Below are 12,167 nucleotides of genomic sequence, written 5' to 3'. Positions count from 1 at the left end.
GTAATATAAGCATGCTACTTCCAAACTGTTTACACAAAGGTTTTACATCAACTTTCTAAAACTTATGTAAAGTTAAGTTAGCTTGACTTCTGGCCTATTTGAAAATAATTTTACAATACATGCAATTTAAAATATTCAGTTATTTACATTACGAAGAACTGACATTTATTGAAAGTCTAAGTGCTTTACATGTAGTTAACTCCTTAAATCCATGTTGAAGAGTGAGGGAAAAAAAGGGTTAAGTAACTTCTCTAAAATCCTGTATCTGATAAGTGATGGTATAAGATACCTATCCAGCCTCATTCCAGAGCTCATGGTCTTATCCACTAAATTGTACTACTGTTCATATTAATAAAGATTTGATTCTATAATACCCAATATAATAACTTTTGTTGGAAAAAGCATTACTACAAAATACAGTAATTAAAATTTTAATTTTTGAGTATACATATAACTTCTTAAAGAAGGAAAAAAATAAATTGACCCCTTACCATCTATAGACAGAATTGTTCCTTGGTATTTTCCATTAAGCATTGTATATTGATCCCAGGTAACTTTATTTCTCAAAGTAATTATGCCTGTCTTTGAGTCAACAGCAAGCAGGTCAGCTGGATTATCTCCCATTACATATCTGTATTCGAAAGACAGCAGTACAAATTAATGTCAGCTTTCTAACAAGAGAAAAAGAGAGAGAGACTGAGAGATTTCATTTATAAAATGTATGTTTCTAGTCAGTAAGTCAGTAGTTATTAACCCTGGATGTACTTTTCAGTTATTAGAGGCATTTTTTTTTTTCAGGGCACTTCCAGCTGTTTGAGGACATTCAGAAATAGACAAAGATGTAAATATAAGAAAAAAGAGTTATTGAGCCGCCATTTCTGATGAAATGTCTCAAGCCCACTTGGATATTGGAATTTTCCTTTAATGCTTGCAAGCTCATTTTGATTTGACTTTGGAAGCATCAGAGCTACTGGGGAAGACCCAGATCCTAGGACTTCTCGAGAGCTCATAATAATTCTAGATCATTCTCTCACCAAAGAAGTTACTTCATCATTAGCTTGGCCGTCATCCCCTCCCTATTTCCACCCCCCCTCTCCACATACACAATGACTTCACAGGGCTTCTGTTGAATTCCAAACTATGTTTGTCCTTTCCTTGTGCTTCTGTCCTGTTTTCTATCCTCTTTTCTCTCCTCATCTTTCACATCACTCCTTTCCTCCCCTCATTTACATTTGTTAAGGAAGCACTGGGCAGTAACTCTCTGTGTCAGGCATTCTGCTAAACTCAGGGAGCAGAACTTTAAGGGGAACAGGGTGGTGGGTTGGAGGGTGACCCGCCCTCCATGAACTCACATCTGCAGGGCACAAGAGAGTTTATCGGCAATGGTGGCCCAGTGTGATAAGAGACAGAACAGAACTACTCACACAGTGTGAGAAGAGCGCAGAGAGCAAACTTACAGAGCCCATTTGGGAGGCCTTTCCCTCACTGTAATGCTTGGTCCCAAGCACATGTGAAAAACATATTTGCACATGTTCTCACAGATCTTCTATGATCAAGTAGAAATATTTAGATATACAGAGTTCAAAAATTAGATAGCATGATTTTTTCCTTTAACTCATATTTCATACCAAAGTTATTATAGACCAATACTAATCAAGTGCTGATTAAAGAAAAGAGAGTAATGAAATCTAATGGGCTTCAATCTGGGCAAATTTGCAATGGGAAACCCAGTCCAGAAAATCTTCCAACATAAATAACCTTGATATGTGGTAATCACCTAATTGATTAACAAAATGTATAAACACAGGAGTGTCAAACTTTAAAGTTTCAATATTTCCACAATTTACATATTCATATTTTTACATCTTACATTTGGACAAATTTTTATATGTTCTTAAAAACTCTAAATTAAGTAATAATTCAGTAGTTAGTACTTTTTATGATTAGATGATAGTTTCAAGATAATGAAAAATATTTTAATTCATACTTTACATTTCTAAAAAGAACATATGTACTTAATCCAATATGTGATGAAAATTACTTAGAAAATGTCAGTCTTACCTAACAGTTGTTGAAGCTTGACCAGTGTCCAGATCGGTAGCTATAAAATCTCCCACTTGATAATTTTGTCCCATGTTACTAGTTACTACATATGTCTTTGAACCTGGGCTGAACACTGAACCCTCAATTACATTTAACACAGTCACAGAGATTGCGGTAGCTGTGAGCTTGTACTGAGACATAATTGACTGATGAAATTCAGCTTTATTTCTAACACCGATACTAAGTTGCAGATTCTTCACAGCTTCATAATCTAAGGGCTAGAAAATAGAGTGAAATAGTTTTACTACATGAAGAAAAAATTCTAGAAGTGAAAGAAATCCTTTGATACTAGGCAAAGAAATCCTTATGTTTCTTTTTAAATTAAGTATAGGTACATAAATATGTAATATATTCTTACTTTCATACTCTTTAATTCAGTACAAACACATAAAATATATATAGTAAGAAAAAAATCCAATTGTTTTAGATCCTTTATTGCAAAATTGAAAATATATGACTATGTCCTAATTGTTCACCAAATTAAAAACTTAATAAGGATGGTCAAATCCTTGCTATTTGCAGTGCAAAGACCGTTTATGTTAGATTGTCTCATTTCATGTTATTTAGAGACTAGTCCTATATATACAAAGTATAGGAGGATACATTGTAGGTTCCATCATTTGACTGGGTTATCCATAAAGAACTATTTAGAAGAATTTTACTTCTATAAATGTGACTTACTTATAAGTCTGGTGTTAGAATGTAGCATATAAATAAAAAAACCCAGATTCTTATATTTTAAACATATTCTGGAAAAAATTATTTTACCTTATAAAATAAATAAGTAGTCATTTTTATTATAAAAAATGGTATCGATATCCACTACTTATAAAATCCTCAAACAATCTACTATGCCAAATATGTTTTCTAAGTTTTCACATGAAGGTAACTTATATGACCATTTATCTGCAAACTGAGCTCTTCACTTACATAAAATTTTTAGTCTTTGCTCTAATATTAACTGTATCTGAAATTTGAAGAATGGCTATAAAATCATGTATACATATATAATACCTAAACACATATATATTATATATAGTATATATTCACCAATAAGAAATAATATGATATCATGTCTGGGAGAAAAAATCAAAATCATTCCCATTTTACAGAGAGAGGTATTGAGGAAAGATTAACTTTCTCAAGCGTTATAGTGGTTTGGTGTAAGATAGTTTAGGACTCCGTTTCCCCAGCATGGAATCCAGGCAGCGCGGTGGGAAGAATACGGACTGGGTAGCTAGAGAGACGGAGGTCTGAATGTCAGCTGTAGCACTTCCTCGTCGGGAGAACGCGAGCAGGTTGCGCACTCTCTCTGACCCTCGCAGCACCTGCCTGAACGTGGGCGTGGGCGCGGGTAACCTACGGCGGGGGTGCTGGGAGGGATGGCCTCCAGGCTCTGCACAGGGCCTCGCCACATGGACGCGAGAGCCACGGTGACACTTTATGAAACAAGTGATCACACATTCCTAAGGGGACAGAATTCCTTAGGAGTCTTTTCTGAGGATTATTCTGAAGGAAGGAAATAGCAAAAAAGGAATTGTATTTTCCTAAAAAGATCCATCTTGCACGCACCACACACAGTCCATGTACCGCTTTCACAAATTTTAAACATAGACCGGGTAGGTCTTGCAGCACGGGGTGAAGTTTTCACTGCCAGCTCCCCAGGAGTCAGACATTCTGCCTCACGTCTCACAGGGAATTCTACTGCAGGTGAATCTGGTGGATCATTAGTCTACGGGGGACACAGGAAAACTCTAGTGACTTGGACCAAATCTCTAGTGTATTTATGTCATAATAAACTTTGGTCAGCGGCCACATGACACGGGAATGTGTTTCTACAACTACAGTTATTTAATATTAATCTCATAAAAAACACTGGAGGAATAAAGAACCTTCATTTATTTGATGAGTATTCTTAGTGTATAATAACCGTCATATAATGTTGACATGGACACATATTTTTAATGGCTATATTAAATCTGATTTAAAAATATTTTCCTAAGTATTCTAAAACAACATTTTAATGATTGGTTTTACATTTTTTTGTAAGCATAAAATAAGTTTCATGTTTGAAAATTCTTTCAGTTCCTATAATCTGTGAGGGAGTGCTATATTGATCGAAGTGTACACAAACAGAGGACTCATGGGCGTGGATGATGTGGGGGGACAGACTGCGGGAGTGGCCGGGGTGGGGCCGGGAGAGCAGTGGGGAAGAGGAGGGACAACTCCAACTGAACACCAGTGAGGAAAAAAACACTCAAAAAAGAGAAGGGTTTTGAGTTAGAAATTCAATGACTGTTTTCATGAAATTATATAAATAGAGAACTTTCTATATAAAAGCTTTACTTCATATACCATTTTAAAACAGTAATTTTCATCCCTTCATACACTCAAGTTTGTAAAATCTTAACATTTTATTTTAAGATTAGCATTTGGAAAAAGACAAGGAGAACAAAATATGTAGGATAATTATACCATACCTTAATAACCTTTAAAATCCCCACGTTTGTTCTTTCATTCATTTCTATGTCAAACCAATTTCCCTCATTTCCAGACATAAAGAAAATTACTGCTATCCAGTTAGCTGAGAACTCCTCATCCAAATCAATGACTCTAATTTGGAGCAAATCTGAATACAGAGCATTTTCTTCAATACTTATGGAATACTGAAAAAAGAAGTAAAAAAAAACTGTGTGAGTGAGAGAATTATACTAGACTTATATGGAATGTTCACAGTTATTCATTATTTAGAAAAAGGATCTGTGTTTATAGTCAGACTTTTCATTGTTTAAATATTTTCTCCCTGTGCTTTGTATACATGAACCCAAAGTACATGTCTACTTTTGGGTTGTATGCGACTAAGGAGAACATATACGTCTGTAAATAAGATTGTTCAAACAACTGTTACAGTGTGGTGAGTTAAAAATTATTAATTCCAAAGACAAATACTTACTGAAGGCAGTTCCATGTATGGGATGTTGTCGTTGACATCGAGGATTTTAATGCTGCACTCACAGTCTGCTGACAAACCACCTGCTGCTCCATCTCGGTCTGAGCCTCTTACAGCAAGAGAATATTGGCTATAGAGCTAAAATATACATTACAAACAATAGCTCAGTTGATACAGACAGTCCTTATTCTGTCTCTTGCAAAGTCCTTTTAAAATATTGCCACAAAAGTTACATAAATCTATGGTGGTGATAAGGGTAACACAGATTATTGAAATTGACAAATCTCACATGAATCAATATGAAAGTCACCACTTCTAGTCCCCCAAATATTTGTCCAGCCTCATTTAAAAAAGCAACATTTCTTCAAGGCCTCATTCCTTATTCTATGCTCAGAATGTCAAAATGTTTATAGAGAGTAAAGTGGGTCAAAAATATCAGGAGGGGAGAAATTAAAGTTTATCAAGAATTCTGGCTCTAGCTGGTGTGGCTCAGTGGATTGAGTGCTGGCCTGCAAACCAGGGGTCACTGGGTAAGTTCCCAGCCTAGGGCGCATGCCTGGGTTGCATGCCAGGTCCGCAGCAGGGGGCACACGAGATGCAACCACTCATTGATGTTTCTCTCCCTTTCTTTTTCCCTCCCTTCCATTCTGTAAAAATAAATAAATAAAATCTTTAAAAAAAAATAGAATTCTGTCTTGAAATTTCCATACCTTTGATAATCAGCCCCTGATGTGGAGGAATGAAAAGATAACAAATGGTTTGCATTCCTGGGGGGCAGGGGGAGACAGGTTGCGACAGTGGAATTATTGAGGATCTGTCTTCTTGATTCTACTCAATGGTGCTTAAATTATTAGAAGCTTTAAAAGCTATGACTCCTTTTCCAGACTAATGCATAACTGCATTCTTATTCAAAACTGTGATGTACTCTTAGAGGATTCATAGAGACATCTTGAGGTCTCTCCTGGACCCCAGGTTGAGAGTATTGGCTCTGGTGGCATGCAGTGTCTACAGAATTCCTTCGCTTTTCAGAGCACTGCACTGCTACAACTCTTTCAACATTAAAGGACTTTCATTGAGTTTTTTAAAAAAATTTGAGTAAGAGCTAAATAGTCAATTTCTTCTGATTGTAATTTCAAACTATTTTAAGAAGAGATATAGGTAACCTAGAAACTGATGGCCTTTGGATCATTAAAGAGTGTAAAAATAACCTGATTTATGCTAAACTTCTAGGTCATTGACAAGAGATTGTCATTTTTAAATAACTATAATGATTTAAACAAAATGTATTGAGTATTAATTAGAAAACAAAACTTCCTCATTTATATCCCTACTGTACACATAGGTCAGCTATATTCTATTAATACTGGAAAATAATGAAAGTTGATAGTTTTACTTTAAGTTATGGAACAACATAGCATAATGGAAACCATGTAATGCTCTTTCTTATTTGATAACAGTCACTAATTGTTTTTCTTTATTTGTAAATGAGACATTGATCTACATGTTGCTTAATTTCTATCCATTATTCTGTTCCTGTGATTCATTTCCCAATGTAATCACTAAGTAGTCAGTAAGTGTGACATAGGAAGAAAAAAGAATTCTGTTGTTAAATGAGCTTAAAGTACACTGTGTTAAAGAAAGATAAACCAATTTCTTAGCCTGTAAAAATTCTTGGAGGCTCAATCACGTTCACATGCATTATGACTCTTCAAGATGGGCACATAATAGCAAATGTCTTTTACATTTATTATATTATATAACTCATATTTTTAATAAATGGAGCTTTTGCTTATATTAATGCATATTTTATACACTCTCAAAATATAGTTTTCTAAATTTGAGGCCAATCTTAATTAAGATTAGATGAAAAAAATGACAGTATAAAATGTATGTGAGGAATCCCAATATTTTCACTTTAAAGATATTTTTATATCATTACAGTTACGTGAAAGGATTAGGTAATTAAAAATTTAAAATATAGTTTTTTTCTTTCTTAGGTACTCTTGTTTTTAGAATTGGTTTCTATGAATGAACAACTCATTTTTTAAAAAGGAGAAATTACCTCTCTGTCTAGAAAATTATTCATTGTTCGAATTTCTCCAGTGTATCTGTTGATAATGAACATGGATGAATCAGAAGGCTCCTGGCTTATGATCTTGAAGGCTATTTTTGAGTTCAAATTATTGGGTTCATCTGCATCAGTAGCATTGAGTTTCATCACCAGGGCATCTAGAAATCAAGGAAAATTAATTGAAATTGGACAGTTCGCATTTTTGTTATAGCTACCTTTTTTCCCTTTCTATTTCTTCAACATATTTATGTGTTAACTCCTTTCTATACATTTTCACTAACAAAAGACTATATTTTACCAAGAACCTAGATATTGCTGAAAGCTAGAAAACAAAGAAATATTTTATTCTGCCTTTCCATTTCTAGTTCTAATATAATGCTTTTCTTTTTATGCAGCTGTGATGAAACAAAATGATATTAAGTCCAGATCAACAGCTTCTCAACTTTATAGAACTTTCTTGATATATGACTTGATCTCAGTTTCCATACCTGTAAATGTGGATGATAACAGTACTGTCCTCTGTGAGTTCATGAGAGAATAAAGCAGCTTAAGAAAAATCATATACACTTCCTATTAAATGCACACTAAGTAAATATTTATTACTGTTCTGTTTTGGATGGTCCCTAGTTTAGTCTAGGTAACTAGAAGTTTTAAAGAAATGCTTATTTAACTATATACTTTGTCCTATCCTTCATCTTTACCATTAATTCTATAAGCAGTTTTGATGAAGGACATCAGAGAATGTGAAAAGCTGACAGTGTTTATAAACTGGAATTCTTTTCTACACTCTAACTGTTTTAAACACAATCTGTGCCTTATAGACAAAAATGACTTGAGTATCTCCTCTCTCTCTCTCTCTCTTTCTCTCTCTGTATTCACTTCAGCATCATTTAAAATTTTTTTTCAAATGGCAATTAATTAATTGTGGTACATTTATACATTTATACAATGAATCTGAGGCAATTTGTCAAAAGGATTGAAGAAATCTATATTTCTTAATATAGAATATATGTCCAAAATAAGTTGAAATAAAAGTTCATGTTGTGCATTAGTATGTAGAAAAGTTTCTAAAAACATATTTGTATGTATTTACATAATTATAGAACATACTATACTGAAGTAACTAATGATAGCACTTATTAGAAAAGAGAAAAAAGACAAATTTCTATTGCATTTTTACTTTCCATATTGTGTGAATGTTTTCAAAACACATTTTTTAAAATGACTTTTTAAAAGATTCAAATATGGAGATTGTATTTTAATGACTAAAGTAAAATATAAAGTTCTTTTTTAATTTATAAGAAGCTATACCACTTAAAGTTTAAAAGTAACTATGGTAAGTTAAGTTTTGAATTCAAATGAAAATTGTCTCTGCCCTTTTTCATCTGTGTAGGACAGTTTTCAATTGTGTGCTAAGCAGCTGATATATGATCCCTTCCACGGGACTGAATATTTGGCAGTTAAAGCGTTGTCATTTACAGTAATCCATAAGGAGGCCACTGCACCTTTTACCTGCTGCAGCTCTTGCAGGTCAGTGCTCTCTCTAGTTGTATGTAGGTTTTCTGGTGCCCCTCAGCTTGCACCACTTGAGGCATTCAGCTTTAAAGGTACATAGTGGGCCGAACAGGTTTCAGGTTATAATACATTTTAGATACATAAAATCAGTAACTTGAGTAAAAAGCCATAAAAACCACAGACACACACATACACACACACACACAAACACACACACACACACTCTCTCTCTCATGTAGAAGAACAAACAATATTTATTTTGCATATATTTGCTGTGAACAAAAGCTCTTGAAGATTATGGCCACATAATTGATTGCCCGAAAGTGATTTCTATGGGTGACTTTAAAGTGTTAAAAAAAAAAAGATTAAAAAAAAGCTATATGAATAAAAGTGGATGATATTGCCCTTCAAAACAGTCAGGCTGGGAGGCTGAATTTTCCTTCCAGGGCTCCTCCCAACACTGTGCAAAGTCCTTTTGGGATTTTTCCTTAGGAATCTACTATACAACTGCATGTAAATTACATGAGAAAACTGTTCTCACTATTTTGGAGTGGCTGCTAGTGTATGACAGACCGGAGCTGCCTCTGCCCTTGAGAGCCTTTATGGAGACTTCCTCATGCCTCTGTCTTCTGCATGCTTTTCTATAATTATCTCTTACATTTTTGATGTGGTGCATTGACATAATTTAGCCTCGAGTTGACTGGCTGTTAAGAATGATCTGGAAGCCAGTATATTTTTCTTTATTGAATAAATTGATTACTTACTTGCATTAGAATTTTCTTCTATTTGTCCTAGAAAAGTAGACATAGAAAACACTGGAGGGTTGTCATTTATATCCAAAATCTTAACTCTGAGCTCAAGAATCTTTTCCAAATCTTGGCCTTGTGCATTTAGAGCCTGGCAATAGATCTGGAAAATAAAGAAGAATGATGCGATGCAAGAAATATTAAGTTTTTACTTTGCTGGACACTATACTAGGTGCTGTATAACTAAAAGAAAAATAAGACTTTATTTCCTGCTTAAGTGTAAGCCCAGGCAGTACTTATAACCAATAAAGGGAGGCAAATATGAACTCAAAATACCATTTGAGAAAAGGTAACATGATTACTTATACAAGGAAGAACAAAAACACTATGATATCGTAGGAGGATGCAATGATTGAAGTAGATCTTGAAAGAGAATTTCAAGAGGTGGAGCTAGGAATTGGCAAGTTGTTCCAAGCAAAGGGACTTATGCAAGGAAATAAAAAAAGGGATGAAAATACAGTGTTTGAAATTAGGAGTAGGGATTATTGGGGTTCAGGGTGTGGTAAAAGAGAGTCATATAGGGGCTTCAAAGAAACAGAGCATTCATAAGCTAGGTCATGGCTATATGGGTGATTATATTATTATTATCGATATATTAGATATGCACATAAATATAATGTGTATTATTTTACCAATTTGGTATATTTCATATACAAACATTGTACTTTAAAAAAAGCTAATAGGCTGGCATGCTGATTTAGAGAGTTTTTGAGAAAACATTGTCAGAAATAAGCCAGGAATATTAATTTGGAATAGAAGACTCAGAAATTAAAATAGTCTTAGGAACACAGACGAGCAGTATGAGTGAAAGCAGCAGGCATAGATTACTATTTGAAGGCATTTTTGGAGATGGATTGAAGGGGCTTCAATAGAAGAGGTTACCAGACTGAGGAAGATTTTCTTTATTTATTTTTAATTTTAGGTATTAACAAGTGTGGACCATGATGGAAACAACCTACAGAGCAAGTAGAAGAACCATGAAAATGCAAAGTTGATAGAACAAGATTCCAGGTAATTATGGGACAATGGAAACTCTTGAAGTATATTAAAAATACTCAGAAAATTCATCTTGCTTTTGGATTAAATGTAGACCATTTCTGAGCAGGCAGAGAGAATTAATTGTAGGAGCCTGTGGCAGAGAGCCTCAGATATTTTAATGGAGTTGGCACAAGATCAGCTGCTTAAAATAGGAATGAAGTTAAGGGTTCGAAGAGTGAGCACTTAAGCTTTGTCATAGCTACCGTAAAGAATAGAGTAAGATTCATTTAAAGAGGAACTAAAGTGTTTCCAAGGCAAATCCTGTGCTCAGGTGAGCTTGAGCAATGTGCATTTATACTAAAGTATGTTCACTCAGAAAAGACTCTTGTAGTACCTATAGAATCATTACTTGGCACTGGAGTTGGCACAGACCAACATCCTCAACTGAATTAAAGAAAAAGAAGTAAAGGTTGAATACTTGCCTTTCCACTCAAATACTTTCCCTTGCCACTGAGGACAGACTAGAGCTTAGCATTTATGCTAAGACTCTTATGCAAAAAACACCCCTCTGTCTTTCAATCTTTTCTGTGTGTCTCTGGGTCATAGCTGCTCATGAAGTAAGGGACAACCAAAAATACCTATAATGAGACTCTTGAAATAAAGTGAAGTATGAGCTGAGCTTGAGACATTCCAAAAATAACTTAGGACTGAACATGTATATTGACACAGCACCCACTTACAATGAAAAACGGAGTTACTTCTCGATCAACTATGGATGTTATGTTGATTTCACCAGTTTTTTGATTAATCACAAAGATTCCCAAAGGTGGTTGATCAATTCCTACTCCAGAGATGCGGTATGTTACTTGCTGGTTTGCAGCACAATCTGAATGGATCTGTGGAAAGAGCACAGTTGAAAACATGACAGGATACAAAATAAGTCTGTTACATTTGGCATATAATTGCTATCTTTTCTGAGAAGTGTTGAATGTTCTGTCCCTGTTATTTTGGGGGAAGTTCTGGAAGTAGAGAATTATTTTACTAGGTAAGTAGAATAATTACAGTTGCAGATTTTCAGTAATAACTGTTAATGTGATAGAAGAAATTCAATTTCTACCAAATAATAAAAAAGTAAACTGTCACCCTAATATATCTAATTTTACGTGATCATTCATTTATGTATTCATTCATGCATTCATTCAACATTTGCAATTTGACTCTATGGTTTTGAGGCTTTACTAGCACTAGGTCTAGAACAGGGAAGTCCCTACCACCTTAAGGACTTGAGCAGTATTGTTATTACCTAACCTTGATCTTCCAACTCTGAAAAATTTTTAAATGTGTTTAAGAAGAAAACTGAAGTGGATTTACGTAGGTAAGTAAAGATATCTGACTGTAGAAGCTCTAAATTCTGGAACTGGGCAGGATATTTTAGTAGGAAAATAAGAAGACCATTTTAAATAAATGGTTATAGAAACCAGGACAGTTTTATTTTAAATAAATTATGTATGGGGACTAGCTCTTATGTATATCATGTGAAAGTGTTATGTTTGAATGTGTGTCAAAGTGTGTCTCTGTGTGTACATATACATATATTTGTATATGAGTGAATCAGTGTGTGGTGATGTGTTTCTCAGGGTGCATGTGTGCGTGTTCTTTACAAAGACATAAAGGGAAGTAAAAGGAAAAAGATTACAAAAGAGAGTACATGGTGAATGCTCATAAACAAGCCAAAAGCAGGAAT

General features: G+C 34.4%; 1 protein-coding gene across 1 annotated transcript in view; it reads right to left on the bottom strand.

Annotated features, from left to right (window-relative positions):
• Window positions 1-12,167, bottom strand: part of LOC129078875 (desmoglein-1-like) — a 35,863-nt gene that overhangs the window by 14,052 nt on the left and 9,644 nt on the right. The window contains exons 4-10 of the mRNA XM_054583847.1: window positions 11,164-11,319; window positions 9,404-9,548; window positions 7,116-7,282; window positions 5,057-5,191; window positions 4,584-4,769; window positions 2,062-2,321; window positions 492-631 (exon numbers count right to left, since the gene is read on the bottom strand). Coding sequence (XP_054439822.1) covers window positions 492-631; window positions 2,062-2,321; window positions 4,584-4,769; window positions 5,057-5,191; window positions 7,116-7,282; window positions 9,404-9,548; window positions 11,164-11,319 — 1,189 coding nt within the window. The remainder of the gene's footprint in view (window positions 1-491; window positions 632-2,061; window positions 2,322-4,583; window positions 4,770-5,056; window positions 5,192-7,115; window positions 7,283-9,403; window positions 9,549-11,163; window positions 11,320-12,167) is intronic.

The sequence above is a fragment of the Pteronotus mesoamericanus genome, unplaced genomic scaffold (genome assembly GCF_021234165.1).
Source record: "Pteronotus mesoamericanus isolate MK-2021 breed Mesoamerican mustached bat unplaced genomic scaffold, CSHL_Meso_final contig_74, whole genome shotgun sequence".
NCBI lineage: Eukaryota > Metazoa > Chordata > Mammalia > Chiroptera > Mormoopidae > Pteronotus > Pteronotus mesoamericanus.
This window is presented reverse-complemented; position numbering and strand designations above follow the sequence as displayed.